This window comes from Hemiscyllium ocellatum, chromosome 20, assembly GCF_020745735.1.
Source record: "Hemiscyllium ocellatum isolate sHemOce1 chromosome 20, sHemOce1.pat.X.cur, whole genome shotgun sequence".
Lineage (NCBI taxonomy): Eukaryota > Metazoa > Chordata > Chondrichthyes > Orectolobiformes > Hemiscylliidae > Hemiscyllium > Hemiscyllium ocellatum.
In genome coordinates this window covers 38,301,961-38,320,208 of record NC_083420.1, presented here as the reverse complement: position 1 = coordinate 38,320,208, position 18,248 = coordinate 38,301,961, and the positions used below count along the sequence as shown (strand labels likewise).

General features: G+C 41.2%; 1 protein-coding gene across 3 annotated transcripts; it reads right to left on the bottom strand.

Annotated features, from left to right (window-relative positions):
• Positions 1–1,031: 1,031 nt before the first annotated feature.
• On the bottom strand, positions 1,032–17,561 carry zdhhc4 (zinc finger DHHC-type palmitoyltransferase 4). 3 transcript variants are annotated; one of them, XR_009645766.1, is made up of 9 exons: positions 17,517–17,561; positions 16,505–16,548; positions 15,089–15,275; positions 8,819–8,892; positions 6,720–6,898; positions 5,394–5,519; positions 3,786–4,030; positions 1,229–1,562; positions 1,032–1,108 (listed from the first exon to the last, which is right to left on the bottom strand). XR_009645766.1 is itself a non-coding variant. In XM_060840281.1 (8 exons), the coding sequence occupies exons 3-8, from the start codon at positions 15,209–15,211 to the stop codon at positions 1,290–1,292; spliced, it is 1,020 nt and encodes a 339-aa protein (XP_060696264.1). In that variant the 5' UTR covers positions 15,212–15,275; positions 16,505–16,548; positions 17,517–17,561; the 3' UTR covers positions 1,173–1,289. The 3 variants fall into 3 exon arrangements, 2 of the variants coding, with proteins under 2 accessions (XP_060696264.1, XP_060696265.1); XM_060840281.1 differs by lacking the exon at positions 1,032–1,108 and having other exon boundaries at positions 1,173–1,562; XM_060840282.1 differs by lacking the exons at positions 1,032–1,108; positions 16,505–16,548 and having other exon boundaries at positions 1,173–1,562; positions 17,517–17,559.
• Positions 17,562–18,248: the final 687 nt, after the last annotated feature.

Genomic DNA, 18,248 nt, shown 5'->3' with positions numbered 1-18,248 from the left:
TTTATACTGTTTTATTTATGAAAGAGTAAAAATGTAGGCCAATAGCTCTGGTTTCCAATCTGAAGAATTTAGAATCAACAAGTTTTCCTGAATTAAGTTCAACAGACATCAGCACAGAATTTAGAACCAAGTTTAGTTTCTCTCCTAGGATGATGATTAAGAGCATCAGAAAAACAGTCACCTCAGCAGAACAATTTAATTTGTGAAGTCTTCAAGCCAGAAGAAATCTTCTAGAATGGTGAAAGTTTAGGCTCTCAAATTTGTGAAAAGTTCACATCAGTAGATGTGAAAATGATTAATCAAACTTTCCAGAATCCTCAGTAAAGAATATGGAAAGAGTCAGTGAAAGGGAATGCTAGAGATGTTGAGTTAGAGGGTGTAATTTCTCTGGACTTGAGTCGCTATAATGGACAGTCTTGGGAAACAAGCTGAAACTTTGTTTTGCTTTGTACTTTAAATATATTTAACAGAATTATTTCAGATAGCTTGTTTTTTTTAAAGTTTCTACTGTGCAATTTGTTTTGTTCTGTAACCTTGTGAGAATATCAATGACTAACCACCATGTTAATTAACTTAAAAGCATCTATCAAGTCAGATTTCATTCTGGGATCTCACTTGTCTGGTAATACCATCAACTATAATCTTAACACTAGTCAATCCTTTCTTCCTGTTTCACTTTCTCGTTCAGGTGTGGCAGTCTCAACAGAAACCTCTCCTCTCCCCCTCCATTGTAGAGTGTAGCCAGCTGGGGCAGCTGCTTGAAATTTCTCCTGCATATCATTAAATGCCATTGTTCTGTGCATGCATCTAGATTCGCACATCAGCTTCTCGATCCTACCATTCCTCTACTCTGCAGTTCACACCCAGTCTAGGTTTCATTTAAATGATTTGTGCCACTTTTTAAGTCTTGCACCTTCAGATCCACTGCAGCAGTGTCAAAACTCTTGTTAAAATTAAACTGATTCTTTCACCTTTTTGCAGCAAAAATGTGTTCCTCCTAAGTCCTTGCAGCTTAGGAGAATTGAACACAAGTTGGAGGCAGCCATGGATGTTGTCGAAAAAGTCCCCAATCCTGCACAAGTGCCAAAGATGTTCTCTCTTGTACAACCTACCCAAAAGAATGGAACAATGAGACCAAGGAGTAATGAACCCATTCTAAATTTTAATGTGTTAATCAGACAGTAAAAAAATACGTGGTATAAAGCATCAATTTAAAAAAATTACAAACCATTTCACAATTGAACAGAAGACTTTCTCTGAGAGTGTACAAATGTCCACTTCTGTCCCTGTTATCTGACTTTTTTCTGTTGTGTCTCAGGGCTTAGGATTTCTTTCACATTTCTGAGGTATCCTCTATGATAGGTGTTACCCTGCAGGCATTTGTCTGGCCTGCTGTTGTCCATGTGGCACTGGCAACTGTTCTTATGTTTGTACCACTCATTTGAAGTCTGATTGGTCATCAGCAAATAGAAGTGAAATGCAGTATAACCTGCCAGCAGAAAGAAGATGAGGAGTGTGAAGCCCAGCATGAAAAGGATCCGAGGAAAGGTCAGGAACAGTTTCTGCAAAAGAGACAATCTGTTGGTTATCAAGGACATGGAATCAGAGAAAGCATCAGTAAGCAACAAGAACCATCCCATCCTATATGCAGTTTCTTACCCTCAAATTTATCATCATAATTGAATTTTAAAAAAAAATTTTTTCCCTGTATATCACACCTTTCATGCCTTCAAGAAAAGCCATATCATTTTGGATTTTTGTGATTATGATGTAGAAGTTGAGGCAGTCAATTTGCTTACAGCAAAATCCAAACAGTGGTCAAGTAAAATTTGATAATCTGGTCAGGTGAAGTTTTTGGCAGACACCAGGAAAACTCCCATGCTCCGTTTGAATTGTGCTGTGGGTTCATGGATGACCACCCCTGTGATAGACAGGGCCTTGGTTCAATGCCTTATTAGATCATGCTGCACTGTCTCAGTACAGCAGTGAAGTGTCAATCTAGATTTTGTACTCTTGTTTCTAGAATAAGACTTGAGCCCAAAGATCTTCTGACTCAATACAGTGTTCCAGTAACAGCTTGGTTAACAGAGTGGAACCTGAGCTCAGCACATCTCAGCAATTTTAACCCAAACGGTTATGGATTTTTCACTTGAGGCTTTAACAGATCAGTTCAAAAGTTAATTATTTCACAACTGACACGTGAGTAACACTCAGTGCAGGCAGCTGTATTTACTAACATAATTAGTAAATAAATTAAGCAACCACTGGGCTAGAAAAAGCTTGTAGATTATTGGAACAAAGGATGATTGAGGAAGATGAAGAATTGCATTGTTTTGAGGCCTAGTAGAGAATTAATTGTAGGGAATTAATCTTGTGAGTATATATTTCAATTACCACGCGCATGTAACAAACGATCAGTAAATGTGATTGTGTTGCAAGTGGACCAAACACAAGGATTTGGATAAGCTGGTGTCAATGTTCTGCATTATTCACAAACTGTTAATTGAGAAACTGGGAGTTTATTAACTACTGTAAAATGATGCTTCACTGCTATTGTTTTATTGTTCAATGTTAAACTTTGAAAACAATTGAGGCTTCTCAAAGTCCCTCATTGTTCTGCTGGTGACAAGAAGGATCAAGTGAAATTATTTGTTAAAAACAAGTTTCTGAAACAAAATAAAATAGGACATTTAGAGTTTGATCCCTGGGCGTAAGGGAAAGATGGACCATTCTTTTCAAATGATCTCTGACATTTGATTGATAGTTTACTTTGTTTAAAGGAAGTTCTGCTCCTGCAGGCCAAAATCGGTTTCCTAGTACAGAGGAACCTCGATTATCCGAATATCAATTATCCGAATTTCAGATTATCCAAAGAAGAGCTCAAGGTCCCGATAGAAACATTACATCAAAGAGGTGTTTCAACATCGATCGTTCATTTGTTTACAATGATTAATAATGAATTCAGTTTACTGAAATGCAGCCGAGAACAGTGCTAGACGTCGATGTCCAGGCACTGTCTCCAAATAGCTGACCTCCTGCCCTCTCTCTCTTCCCCCCACACTTTCCCTGGAGTTGTACACAGGAGTGTACCCTAAACCCCGATTCCCCAGATAATTTCTCCAACATTGTCCAGTACAGGGCAAAGGTAGAAACTGTCAAAACATTGCAGGAAAAAGGTGTGTGTGTGCTCACTATTTTGAGAGTCGCCACCCCCCCCCCACCAAAGGAAACAGCAATCTTACTGTTGGTGTCCCGTCTGGCTGCCATTGAGAGGGGGGTGAGGACGGGGGGAGGCTCACGGGTGCTGACGGAGATGGGGCAGGGGCTTGTGCTTGTTGTGCTGCTGCCTAGTCTCCTGAATGGGGAGCAAACTCAGGAAGTGCTCGCTGTGTCAATTCCATTAACTGATGGGGGGGGGAGGCTTGAGCAATGCTGCAGGTCCCTTACACACAAGTGTGTCTCTGCTCAGAAACAAATCCTGAGACAGAGAGAGTGTGCAAGGCAGGCAGAGGAAGGACAAAGGAAACCTCAGAAAACTCTGAACCCCAGAGGAGAGGCATTGAATTAACTAATTGAATAATCAATTAACCAAGAAAATAGCCCGTCGATCTCATTCGGATAATCGAGGTTCCTCTGTATATGGCTTTTCTGCCCATTCTGTGCAGCTAACAACCTTTTTATAGTACAAGGATTCTGGAAGTTCATCCAACAGCAGTTCAGTTTTGGAAAATCCTGAAAAAAAAAACAGATCCTCTGCAGAATTAAAGAGTTATGAAGAACCCTACCTGGACTATATACAGGATACCGACAGGCACGTGTTCACCATCAGCATTCACATACATCGCCTGATGCAAGTTGGACAGCAGCGCCACCTGGACAAGGAACCTTACAGTCACTGTTCCCACTGCAGCAGCCATTCCAGACAGCGTCACCAGGTACAACAGGAAGTAGCGTATATTTAATGCCCCAATGCAGTTATTCACCCAGACACAATGGTGGTCAAATCGATGGACGCACCGGTTACACACACCTGAGGGAAGAGGAAACCATTACCAGATGACTGTGTGGTCCTTGTACTTCTAATACCCCCTGTACAGGGGTCTTTATGCTTCTAATATCCAGCACACACGGGAGGAATAAAACCTTCTCTTGTTGCAGTTCTGTAAATACCACTTAAAATAAGGACAATCTGAAGAAGATCTCAAGGTCCCGAAAGAAACATTACATCAAAGAGGTGTTTCCAACACTGACCACATTTTTTGTTTACAATGATTAAAAATGAACACAGTTTACTGAAATGCAGCCGAGAACAGTCCTGGACATGGATGGGAGCCCAGGCACTGTCTCCGAATGACTGACATCCCGCCCTCTCTCTCTCCCCCTACACTTTCCCTGGAGTTTTACACAGGGTGTACCCTAAACGCCGATTCCCCAGATAATCTCTCCAACATTGTCCAGTACAGGGCAAAGGTGGAAGTTGTCAAAAGATTGCAGTAAAAAGTTGTGTGTGTGGCTGTGTGTGCAGTTGGTGTTGGTGCCCAGTCCCACTCCCCGGACGGCTGGTTGGATGGCGAGTGAGGGGTGGCATTTCACAGATGGTGGGGTGGGGGTGGGGGGTGTATATGGGGGCGGGGACTTGTTCACGATGTGCTGCTGCCTAGTCTCCTGAATGAGGAGTGAATTTAGCAACTGCTCGCTGTGTCAATCCCATTGAACAGACGAGGGGGGGTGAAAGGAGGCTTCAGCAGCAGTGCAGGTTCCTTACACACAAGTGTGTGTCTGCTCAGTAACAAACCCTGAGTCAGAGAGAGGGAGCAAGGCAGGCAGAGCAAGGAGAAATGAAACTTCATGAAAACTCAGATGAGAGGCATTGAATCAATTATCTGAAAGTAAAAGTGCCCCCTCGTTCGGATAATCGAGGTTCCTCTGTGAGCCATGAGGGATCTGTTTGTTAATATATATATTACGAGTCATTAGTAGATCAGTTGCATTTTTTGACTCCTTTGGTTCAAAGGTGCAAAATACAAAAGGATGTTGCTTTCCCACCACTACACTGACGGTCCTGTCCACTGTGTTCAACCATTTCCAATCTGAAACTAAGCTTTTTAAATATTTGCATGTTTTATACATTGTTTAAAAAGAGGAATTCCTGCAACTTCACTCAATCTTGTGAATTTTTTTTCAAAGATCAGTGGCCTCGGTTTGCAATAATGAGACTGCCGATCCAAACTGTCAGACGTCTCTCACATTTTTAAGACCTGACTGGCCATGCGTGTTCCTTGGCTAGAGAGCAGAACTCATGCCTGTGGTAGGAGAAAGCAAACAAGACATGTGCAAGTACACAGCAAAAATCCGAATTGAACTGTTTTCCCAAAGTGTTGTGAATTTCTTACGGCAGTGCTTTGACCTTGCAGGCTTTGCAAGTTCACACGTAGGGCAGATGTGGGCCTGATGATACAAAATTCCATCATACGTGTACACCTTCAGCAGCTGCTTATGGTTTGATGGAGAAATCGTACCTAAAAGAATCAACCAAAAAATTCAAATTGAGCTCAAAAATAATGATCAATTGCTCCAGATTCCGTGAATAAATCAAGGCAATTATTGTCACAAATCAAAACTTACTTCTTGTGGAAGATCAGTGGCCTAAACTCTGTTTCTCTTCCCACTGATGCTGCCTAACCTGTTCAGTATTTCCAGGATTTTGTTTTTAATTTCAGACATCCAGCATCAATTGTTACTTTGTTTGACCTAATTTATAATATAATGCCTGTAACTCCCTGACTTTGCCCAGGCTGTTGAGGGTAGCTGTGTGTTCAGAATAACCAGCTGCTCCTTTCTTCAGGGAAGCACGAGGTTGGTGCCTGCTGGCTCCATCTGGCAGCCAGGGCGAGATTGGCAATATCAGGTAGCTTTTCTGTAGGAAGTTCCCGGAACCGATCGAGCTCAATGTACAGTCTCTACTCTGGAGAATTTTAAATAAATAGCAAATATAACATTGCAATCATATTTCACTGGAATAAAAGCAATATACTATAGATGCTGGATATCAGAAACAAACACAGAAAATGATAGAGAGATTCAGCAAGTATGGCAGCAATCCGTGGAGAGACTGCAGAGTTTACATCGAGTCTCATATGATTCATCTTCAGAAGGTGATGTTTAATTTGTACATTGTACTCATGTACAATCTAATTGTTTTACAGATACAAAAGGCAGGCCGAGAAATTGTCTTAAAAGATTCCCGTTTCTATATTCCTTTCATGCACTGCGACCAATTTTAATACTTCTCGGAGTGCAGTTACTTTTATGAGGTTGGTGACATGGCAGCCAATTAACACAGCAAGGTCCCACAAACATGAATGGGAATATGACTAGGAAACCTTCAGTAATGCTGTTTAAAGGATAAACATTGACCAGGATATGAGGAGAGAATCCCTTGCTCTTTTTCAAAATAATGTTGTGAGATCCTTTATGTCCAGCTGAGAGGTCATATGAGACTTTGGTCTCATCTGAAGGACGGCACTACTAACCGTGTAGCTGAAATGTCAGCCCAAGTTTCAAATAGAATTTGAATGCACAATCCTTGACTCAGTGGCATGACTGCTACCAACTGAGCCACCGCAGCCAGTGAAAACTGGTCTTGGTTTGCTAAAAAAGGTGACAGCAGAGTTACTTGACACATCTGTCTTCCTAGTTGCTTTAACAGTCTCTCTTACCAGGGTCTCTGGAGCAGCATAGATAGAAAAAGTACATCTTCCCGAGCAGCAGGATGTAAGGCAGCAGCAAGATACTATGTCCGAATCCCAGTTCCATGCAGTAAGGATACACTTCCCATGAATATTCTCCATACACAGCTACTTCTAAAAGAAGGTGCAAAACCAGGAAAAAGGAGTTCCTGTCAAAAGAAGAAACGAGTGAAATATCAGAATCTTGATTTGCTTCATTGTGCTTCGCAGTTATTCAGGAAGCTTGAGTGGAAAGGAAAATCATTTATTGCTGAACACCAAAACACTCATGGCATGTATAGGTTAGTCCCAGCCTGGGGCAGACAATTCTGCAGACTCATTCCTCCACGAGTTCTACAAGGAGATTAATTAGTGATTCCCCATGGGCCTTATACAGGTTATCACAATCCTTCTAAAGCCAAAGGATTCCTGTATTCATAAAGAACTACCAATTAGAATTCTGCTCAAGGTGATCCTTCTTTTACATTGTGCGAACCTATTTGTTCAAAAATTCTTGAACTCCTTGTGGACACTTCTATATGCAAACCAATAAGGAGTTTTGACCAGAATTCCAGAAACACAGGTATTTTTGTCAAGGCTTAATGTTTTCAATAAATAGAGATGCCGTGAGGAAAACAAACATTTGACAACATTTGCAAGATTAGTGATTGTGGCAAACTGTGAAGCAAAATGCAGGAACTTTAAGAAAGTGGGTAGCTATGTTGCAAATAATTGAAATAAAGCACATTTTTGAACAGAGTACAATTAGATTTTTCATGTTGAAATTCTCAATGGGATACTAAGTGCAAAGCCACAAAGCCAAAATGATATCCTGGCTTGTATAGATAGGTTCATGAATATAAAATTAAGTGGGTAATGAGGAATGTCTGCATGTATTGGTTTGACCACTGTGGGAATAGTGCACATCAATGAAATAATACTGGAACATGAAAAAGGTGTAACACAGATTAAATGGCATGAAACAATGAGAGACTACAACTAGAATGAGAAGCTTGAAAAATAAACATTTGCATTTATGTAGTGCATTTCATATACATTTGACATCTCAAATCACTTTACAATAATGTCACTCCAAAGTACAGAGACAATTAGGTAGGAAACATAACTATCAATCTATGTACAACAAAGTTGCGCAAATGTTAATTTGATAATGACTTGGTTATTTATATTTAGGATATTGATTAAGGGATAAGTATTGATTTGATTTGATTTATTACTGTCACATGTACCAAGATACTGTGAAAAGTCTTACATGCTTTACAGGCAGATCATACTATACAAATGCATCATGCTAACAGAATAGAGTGTAGGATACAGTGTTACAGCTACTGAGAAGGTGTAGAGAGTTTAAAATTAACATTAAAGAGCTCCATTTAAAAGTCTGATACCAGTGGGGAAGAAGCTGTTCTTGAATCTGTTTGTAAGTGTACTCAAACTTCTTTCTCTTCTGCCCAATGGGAGAGGGTGGAAGAAGGTATAACTGGGAGAGAGGGGGCTTTGATTATGTTGGTTGCTTTCCTCATGCCACGAGAAGTACAGATGAAGTCAATAGCTGGGAGGCTGGTTTGCGTGATGAACTACGCTATGTTCACGACTCTCTATTAGCCAAGCACTGGGGTTAACTTACTTGCTCTTTTTCAAAGTAGTGTTATGGAATCTTTACAACCATCAAGCGGGTAGGACTTTGATTTAATGACTTTATCAAAAGATCATGCAGCACTCCTTCAGTGCCACACTGGAGTGTAAGCCATGCATTTTCACTCAAGCTCCAGTGTGGAATTTGAATTCAATTCTGTGATTTAGAGGTGAGTTCTATTAACTTGCCCACAGTTGGCATTATTCATTGAAGTAACTCATTGGAAAACTATTCATTAGGTGCGGTGAGTGGAGGATGTGATGAAAATGTATAAAATTCTTAAATATGATACTCAACTGATTCAACCAACCAGAGTCATCCATAGCCTCAACTGACTGTAGTACTGCAATAAGCAGATTGTAATTCACTGCCAGCTGAGACATACTGATCGAGGATAGATATGTGCAGATGATTTCAGAATGTCCTCACTTACCTCTGGTGGACGAACCTATGTAAAGTAAGCTGCACTGCTAACTGTAACCATCGAGGAATCACTGGTCCAATCACCTTTTAATGATAGAAAGAAAACAGGCGTGAGAGAGAGAGAAGGGACTTGCAGATGATCAGGTCCAGAGATTTGTTGGCCAATTAATTTACATAATACTTTTTCTCTATGTTTAGTAAGTGTGTTAAATTCCTCTATCCCTTTTAACTCTGCTTTTCAGAACTTCAACCCTGCGAAGACAGTTATAAAATACTTTTTCAAAGTCTATGATTTATTTGTATTCCACTATTACTACCCCAGTCCATCTTTTGCACAAATCATTCTTTATTTGTTGAGTTACAAAATAATTATTTCACCACTGATTATTGTGAACTAACAAGGAGGGAAAACCCTTGGCTTCACCAATCTATTTGTTACAGATGGATTTGTCCATGACAACATTCTAGGAATGATCACAGCACAGTCCTCATGAAGTCAAAGTTCTGTCTTCATACTGGAGGACATTCCTTTGTGTCATGTAGCAAGAACCTTATGCCAAATGAGATAGCATCAGAAGAATCTGGCTGTTCAAACTATGTATCCCTGAGGCACAGTGGGCCATCAAAAGCTGAATTATATTCCACCACAATGTGTAATCTCAAGGCCAGGCTTATTCCTCACTTTACTCTTTTCAGTAAGCCGTGTGACTGAGCCACTCCAATGAGAAGTATAGGAAAGCTTCATTGATGCAGCACTGAGCTTACCATTTAAACCCGTGACCTCTGCTGCCTTGAAGGGCAACAGTAGCAGGTGAACAAAAACAGGAGAGTATGGAAGTTGTTTTCCAAGGTGATAGAACATCCAGACTTCGCAATATGCTGTCAATCATGGATCACCAATGAGACAAAATCCTGAGACTCCGTATCCAACAAAAATATAGATATGGCTATACTACAAAGACTGCAGCAGTTCAAGACACGGCTTATTACTTTCAAAAGGGCAAACTGGGATAGGCAATATGACTCTACATCCCATGAACACATATATAAAAAAAATCCAGTTGGGATTTTGACCAGATACCAAAATTTTAAGCTGTTTAGAGAGTGAGAATGTGTAGAGGATAGAAGGAGGCAGGGAAAGAGTTAAGTTTTGTGAAAGAAGAGGTTCAGCTGAGCATGACTCAGATCAGTTAAGAACTTACAGTTAACAATGGGGTTCTGGAGTCAAGGGTAATGGATTAACAAAGTGGAAAAACAGTCAGTATGTTAAGCCATTTAACAATATTGGAAGAATTCAGAATGCAAGGTCAGCTAACAAGAAGGAAAGTATCCATTGTATGAAACCAGTTAACAAGGTTAAGAACATTCATTGTATAACTCCATACTGGAGTTCGGTCCCCTGGGTGGGTAATTGAGGTTTGACTCCCCTGGGGTGTGTGTGATTGTGGTTCAAGTACCCTGGGTGGGTAATTGACGTTCAAGTCCTCTATGCTGCGCTGGGGTTCGAGCTGCAAGTGTTTAAGCAAGGTGCAAGCACTCTGTGTTTAAGCGAGGTTCGAGCTCTCTGTGTTTGAATGAGGTTCCAGCTCTCTGTGTTTAACTGGGGTTCGGGTTCTCTGTGTTTAAGTTGGATTCGGGTTCTCAGTGTTTACTTGGGGTTCGAGCCCCAGTGAGAAGTAAAGTGAGAAAGGGATTAAAGTCTCCTAGTGGCGAAATTTGAGGCTCTGTGAGTCTTTGTCCTGGGGGGGAAAAGAGAGTGGCTTGGATTGCAGCACCATGTGGTGAGCTGCGAGGACCTTCTCTTTTTATAAGTGTTACTTCAGTGAGAGGAGGAAAAAAAAAGAAACACTGAAACTAAGGTTGTACTAATACTTGGGTTGAAAAAGGAAAGTTTCAATGTAAATTGCGCCATGCTGAGTGTATTTGATGTTTAAACAGTTTGGTTTGTTAAAATATTGGTTCCTTTTAAGTAACTGTTTTGCCTTGTTTGAATCAGGATCTCAATTCAATGTGTTTTGTGGGCTGTGTAGTGGGGCAGATTTTGTTTTTACATTGAAATTGTACAACATTACGTCCTTCTTAAAATGATCAAATGTGTAACCTTGAAACAAATTGATTGAGTGCTTTGAGCTGTGTTTGAAATTCTACAGTACCTGTTTAAAAAGGAACAGTTGGGTCAATGGTCATGCTTTAACCAGATCAGAGTATTGTATTATAATATCTTTGCTGCTATGTTTTCAATGCAGACTGTTCACAAAAAGAAGAGTGCATTTTGAGTTTGATGTTTTAAGACTTTAGAGAATATTAGAACTTGAAGCTGAGCTGTTTCAGTTCTGTTAATTATTGTTAAGACTTCATTGGCCCCTTTCATATTGCAAATTCAAAGAATGTTGATCTGTACCAAAGTTGCTACTGTAATTTTGACTGTTTTATTTGGGAAGTTTCATTTGGAGAACATATTTTAAAATATTCAGCATTTGTTTCCCATGAATATTTGAGATTTAAATCTGAACTGAAACTGTCCCTTCAAGTACTAAAGCACAGGAAATGTTTTTTTTTGCTGTTCTAGATTTTGGAAATATTTTTCCCGATAGGTTTCACATTAGCCAAGTAGCACTTTGTTAGAGGAAAATAACTTTTGAATAACCTGAATGAGGTGCCCGAGGGTTTGATTTTAGGACCACTGATTGTTGTTTATAATTGACTGAATTGTTTCGGCAGTTTAGAAGTTTATGGATAGTATAAAACTTGATAATGTCATAAATAGTGAACAGAGTAACAGACTTTAAGAATTCAAAGAATGTTGAAATAGGCAGGCACAATTTAGTGTAGTTAAATGTGTGACTGTCTTCATACTGATAACCACCTTGGCAGGGACGGAATGAGAGAGGAAATACAAAGATACTTTCAGCAGTTAACATCGTCTCTACAGTTTCTCCATTCACAGGTAAAGCATGCCTTCAGACCACTGCCCACCCCTCCACAACCTGATCCAATGGATTCAATCAGCTTCCCAGTCATGAGCATGAAGAGTGAAGAAGCTAGCAACAGTGAAGAGGGGGTCTGTACACTTTTTGTCAGTGGCCTTCCTATAGACTTTAAACCACATGAGCTTAATCACTTTCAATAATGTAAGGTTCACTGATCAAGCAACATCACAACAGCCAGTTGGCTTTGTTACATTTGAACAGCAGAGTGGGAGCAGAATCAACAAAGAATGCTGCATTCACCAAGCCTGCTGCTGTAGCTGCAGTTGTAGCTGCTGCACTGCACACAGGTCTGCTGGTATCCTCTATATGAAACACCTCTGTAAGGTCGGAAGTCTCATCAGTTTTGTGAAGCACTTAACTGCCCTTACCCAAAAATCAGATTTCCCCAAGGAGTGATGCAAGAACAGACTGAATTTTGTTTCCAGGTGGGATTTTACTAAAGGGATTTTGGAGAACTGGCTCATTTCCACTCGACTTGGAGGGCATGGAGTGGTCACAAAGGACTGTGGATTTAAGAACTTTACTGGTGAACCTTTTTTCCATATAGGAAGATTCTTCAAATTTTAACTACTGTAAAGGATTAGTAATTTTTGTTGTTATAATCATTGTGTGTTGTGTGTCAATAAGTTACTTAAATATTGGCTGTTAGAGTCTTGTGAAAGCTGGTAGTGCCATCTGGGTGGTTATCATGAAATGATAAAAGGAGGGAATGAGAATGTGCATAGGGAGAAGCAGGCAGGGAAAGAGTTAAGTCCTGAGTTTTGTGAAACAAGAGGTTCAGCTGAGCATGACTCAGATCAGGTAAGCACTTACAACTAACGATGGCATGCTGGAGGCAAGGGTAATGGTTAACAAGGTGGAAAAGTAATCATTATGTAGAGCCTTTTAACAATATTGGAAGCATTCAGTATGCAAGGTCAGCTAACAAGGGGAAAAGTATCCATTGTATGAATGCAATTAACAAGGTTAAGAACATTCATTGTACAATAGTAAAGGGCTTGGTCTCTGCTATTAATACCCATTGATTGTAATGATCAGGCAGCATCTAAGGAGCAGGACAATTGACGTTTCGGGCATGAGCCCTTCTTCAGGAATGAGGAAAGTGTGCCAAGCAGACTAAGATAAAAGGTAGGGAGGAGGGACTTGGGGGAGGGGCGTTGGAAATGCGATAGGTGGAAGGAGATTAAGGTGAGGGTGATAGGCTGGAGTGGGGGTGGGGGCGGAGAGGTCAGGAAGAAGATTACAGTTTAGGAAGGTGGTGCTGAGTTCGAGGGTTGGGACTGAGACAAGGTGGGGGGAGGAGAAATGAGGAAACTGGAGAAATCTGAGTTCATCCCTTGTGGTTGGAGGGTTCCTAGGCGGAAGATGAGGCGCTCTTCCTCCAGCCGTCGTGTTGCTATGGTCTGGCGATGGAGGAGTCCAAAGATCTGCATGTCCTTGGTGGAGTGGGAGGGGGAGTTGAAGTGTTGAGCCACGGGGTGGTTGAGTTGGTTGGTCCAAGTGTCCCAGAGGTGTTCTCTGAAACGTTCCGCAAGTAGGCGGCCTGTCTCCCCAGTATAGAGGAGGCCACATCGGCCGCCTTTACTGCATCCACTGCACCCGATGTGGCCTGCAATCTCCTTCCTAACCTCTCCGCCCCCACCCCCACTCCGGCCTATCACCCTCACCTTAACCTCCTTCCACCTATCGCATTTCCAATACCCCTCCCCCAAGTCCCTCCTCCCTACCTTTTATCTTAGCCTGCTTGGCACACTTTCCTCATTCCTGAAGAAGGGCTCATGCCCGAAACATCAATTCTCCTGCTCCTTGGACACTGCCTGACCTTCTGCGCTTTTCCAGCAACACATTTTCAGCTCTCCAGCATCTGCAGTCCTCACTTTCTCCTAGAAGGTTGTAATGGTCACCCAATTAATATGTATGTTGCCTTATCTTGATGCTTCTCCCTGTAAAATGACTGTATAGTTCAGAGAAGACAGTGAACTCATGTCCCTGTGCACATGGGCAATCATTCTCTCTCCCTCCAGGGCCTGGAATAAAGATGAAGGAGGTAAAACTATATTGTGTCTCTGAGCGTTTTGCTTTGACTGAGATGGGGAAGCGGGATGATAAGAGCAACATGCAGGAGGCTGAGTAAGGGATCTTCTCATGCAAACCAAGAGAATCAAATTGCTTTAGTTGATTCAGGATCTTATTCCCCAAATGTTCACTCTGTGCACAGTCTGTTACAATCAATATTGTAGAATATAAAAGGAAGTCTGAGAGGCTGTGTGCATTCCATTGTCGTAACTCTTCTGCGCAGATTTTGATATTTTTCTGAAATCTTTTGTTTAACTTCACACAATTCTAGAAGATGGACTATAATATATGGCAATCATCAATAAATCCAACAAGAAATTCAGGAGAAGCTTTATTACTCAGAAGTCGTTATCATTAGAAACTCACTATTAAATGGAGTTGAGGCAAATAGGATAGATACATCCAGGGGAATCTAGATAAAAAACGTCAAGGGAAGAAAGGAATCAAAGCCTATTGAATTCCAATAGCATAATGTGCTGAATAATGAGGCTGTTATGGGGCATTAGGACAGCATTAGCCAGTTGGACTAAATGTCTTGTTTCTGTGCTGCATTATGTTTTACTTATCCTGTTCACCTTCAATAATAGCGATTGCATCAGGCTCCATAACTGGAGCAGAATCATAAGAATTGAATGGAAGAAATGAATGACAAATACAACAGACAGAAAAAGAAGAGTTACAGGAAAATAAAGTACATCAACACTATCTATACCCAAAAGAAAATCTGCCCACAGGCAAACTGCAGAATGGGATCCAACTGAAAAATAAAACTGCACTCGTTTTCCGAAGAATTTCTGCTGTTTGGTCCATAAGCAACAACTGACTGCATCTCACAACAGTTCAGTCTACTACCTACAATCCTACTAAATCTCTATTCACCGTTTCAAAATGTTTATTTCAATTCAGCAAGTATTTAGTCACAGCCAAGCAGTCAATTTTATGAATTATGAGCAAACATTATCAACCTGAAATGTTAACTTTGTTTCTCCACAGATGCTGCCAGCCCTGCTAAGTACTTCCAACAATTCTTATCTTTTTTACTTTCCAGCATAGGTCACTTGATTGTGATCAGTGCCAGGAACCCTTGTTGTTTTCCCTTTTACCAGTTCTGGGAATGGTCAGCCCAGATTTCGCACTTTGGCTCCTGTTGATGAGATCAGCTGGTTCAAATCTGACCTGGAAAGGAAACACAATTCCTAATAAACTGCAGTTACCAGAGTGATGTAGTGCGAGATCCTTGCGAAACATTCCTGACTTTGTCTTGAAAATTTGATGGCAACCACCATGCAGAAGAGACAAACAGCCAAGTAAATGAGAAACAGAATAAGGAAATCCATCTCCGTGCCCAAAATATGACTCAGTGTCAAGGCCAGGATTTGTTCAGTTCTTGAAAGTCAGCACCTGAGAGACAGAACAAACCAGATCAAAATTGTTGATTTACTGTTGCATTTTATTAGAACCTTCAAAGATTGGGACTGATGATTCACAAGGTGTATTTTCCATTATAAATTAGAAACAGAGACAAGAGAGAGATTAAGTCATGAATAGCTGAGCTAGAAACCTGTGCTGGAATTATCATTTCAGTCTATATCATTTGAAATTATCCAATTATCCATCATTAATTTTGTGTTGTTCCAAATTATCAAAACATGGTTTTAGATAAATGATAATACATTCACTTCAACTATCTTTAAGAAATTCCATACTGTATGCTCTGTATAATCAGCTGAAGCATTAAATACGAGGACTGCTAGGAGTTGCACTATGATCTATGTGCAACCATACTGGAGCTTAACAGGTCGCGTTAGCTCGATGGCTGACACACAGAAACTCTCAATACGTTTCATGTGTCTACAGACAAGCTCGTAGAAAATCACCCGAAGGTTTATATTTGAATAATATGGAGCAAATATCGCATACCCTGGAGAATATACATGTTCATGCAAGTATACCTAGCTTGGGGATACATTGGCATGGCTAAGCAGTGATTCTACCGGAGGTTAAAGAACCAAAACCATTATTTTGAATGCAGAAAATTAGAAATTTTCAGGGCTATTGAGCTGAAGAGCTTTTCTCTACAACTGTCTTTTTATGAATGCTTGTGGTTTACCTGTAGTCATTCTGGTATGTGTTACAGGTGTTTGGCTATTCTTCAACAGGCTTTCAAGTTCCTGATGAGTTCTGTGCTGCTTTACAGTGTTTGCTCACTTGCTCCTTGATACTTTTTCAAATGCTGTAGATTTTATTTTTATTAATTAAGTTTCAAAGTAATCAATACCATAATTTCACTAACTTAGTTACTTCCTTAATGTTACAAATGCTATCATCAACAACCTGAGTATTACCATTGACCAGAAACTTAAGGGGACCATCGTATAAACATTCTAGGTATATGATCAGGTCAAGGGTGAAATTCTGTGGCATGTAACTTATCGTGTGTCCACTCCAAAGCGTGTCCACAATCTACGAGATGCACGCCAAGAGTCTGACACTCTACAATTGCCTGGTAAGTGCTGCTCCAACAACACTTAAGAAGCTCAACACCATCTGGGACAAAGCAAACCTTAAATATTTTCAACACTGACATGTGCAGTAATATGTATCATCTACAGATGCAATGAGCAACTCACCAAAGCTCCTTCAGCAACATCTCCTGACCCGTGAATTCCACAACCTAGAGGGACAACGATAGAAAGTGCAAGAGAATACTTTTACCTGCAAGTTCCCTCCCCAGTTCCACACTGCCCAGACTTAAAACTACATCTCCTTTCCTTCACCATTGCTGGATAAGTTTTGCAACTTCCTTGCTAACAATACTGTGGGTGTATCTACACTGCGTACACCACCATGGTCTAAAAAGGCAACTCACCACCACCTTCCAAAGAAGAATTAGGCATAAGCAATGAATGCTTGCTGGTCAGCAAAGCCCACTTTTCAGAAAAAAAAACTCTTGCCCTACTTCTCATCTGTTGCTTATTTGTCCCTCTGACTCCCATTTTCCTCATCCCCACCTTCTTCCATCCACTTATCTGCCAACTCAAGGCATCCTTGCCCTTATTCCTGATGAAGGGCTTTTGCCCGAAACGTCGATTTCGCTGCTCCTTGGATGCTGCCTGAACTGCTGTGCTCTTCCAGCACCACTGATCCAGAATCTGGTTTCCGGCATCTGCAGTCATTGTTTTTACCTCCAGATCTGCATCCTGCCCGCTAACTTTCCCTCCACACGCGAAAAAAAACACAAGGTTGAAATCAAAAGCAGAAATTGCTGGAAAAGCTCAGCAGGTCTGGCAGCCTCTGAGGACAGAAATCAAGAGGTAAAGTTTCGGCTCAGGTGACCCTTCCTCAGATGATTCTGTGGCTCATTTTTCCCAGTCTATCTTGGCCAACCCTGGACTTCAATACCACTCTCTCACCTTCTTTCCTTACCCTTTCATTTCGTGAGGCACTTGAGATCTGGACTGACCCTCTGAGGTAGTCTCCAAACCATCCTCTGAGGTAGGCAATTCTATTCCATCTCAGCCCATCCGCTGACCGCTCTGCCCACATCCCAACAAATCCTACCCCACACCGTCTCCACCCACTCCTCCCATGTGTCCCTCTTCCCCCATCCCCAGGCGCCATCACTGCCCTGTTGTTCCTTACCAGCTGAGGTCCCCTCACATGTCAATGAATCGGGGCAGGGAGGCCGTACCGGAAATGTGGACGATGTCACTCAAACGGTCTCCATGGTGACCGGCTCAGCCGGCTGATTGGCTGGCCCGCGCGAGACCGGCGGCGCATGCGCAGTGGCTGGCCCGCGCGACTCGGGATGTCGTGAGGGGTGAGAGAGTCAGGCGCCAGTTTTCAGTAATGTCTGATACACTGACCTGTTTAAAAAAAAGCATCTTCCGCTTTTATTTCTAAGTTAAACATCACAAGACACCAGGTTATAGCCCAACAGGTTTATTCGGAAGCACTGTACTAGCTTTCGGAGCGCTGCTCCACAGATTTTACTTGTGGTTCAACCTTGTCCCACTTTACAACCTTGTACATCCAAAGAGATTCAAGTGCTCGAGCCTCTAATCGTCTAATAATTTTTAAAACCTCAGCTCCCTGCTTATTGATCTCTTTGTTAAAGGAAATTTGTACTCATTCATTCGGGGCTCCTTGCAATTTTATGCCCTGGATTAAATATCCCTTCAGCCTCCGCGTGTTACAAAAAAAACCACATCAACCTATCCAATGTTTCTTCATAAGTAAATTTCTTCGTTTGTAGTTCTATTCTTCAAATTTCCTTTGTACCTTTCCTTATTCAATCATCTTTCCTGCTGAGGCAATGCCATAGATGTAAACCGTATTCTTGTTGTGACCTAATTAGGATTTCATACAGTCCTG

What these genes read in the sequence shown, in the direction of transcription:
- zdhhc4 (XM_060840281.1), bottom strand. Translation starts at nt 15,211, where the DNA reads ATGGATTTCCTTATTCTGTTTCTCATTTACTTGGCTGTTTGTCTCTTC. An exon ending in CATAGGTTCGTCCACCAGAG is followed by an intron (nt 6,899 to 8,818) that starts GTAAGTGAGGAC and finishes TTCTTTTGACAG; the next exon opens with GAACTCCTTTTTCCTGGTTT. An exon ending in TGCAAGGTCAAAGCACTGCC is followed by an intron (nt 4,031 to 5,393) that starts GTAAGAAATTCA and finishes CTCTTCCCTCAG; the next exon opens with GTGTGTGTAACCGGTGCGTC.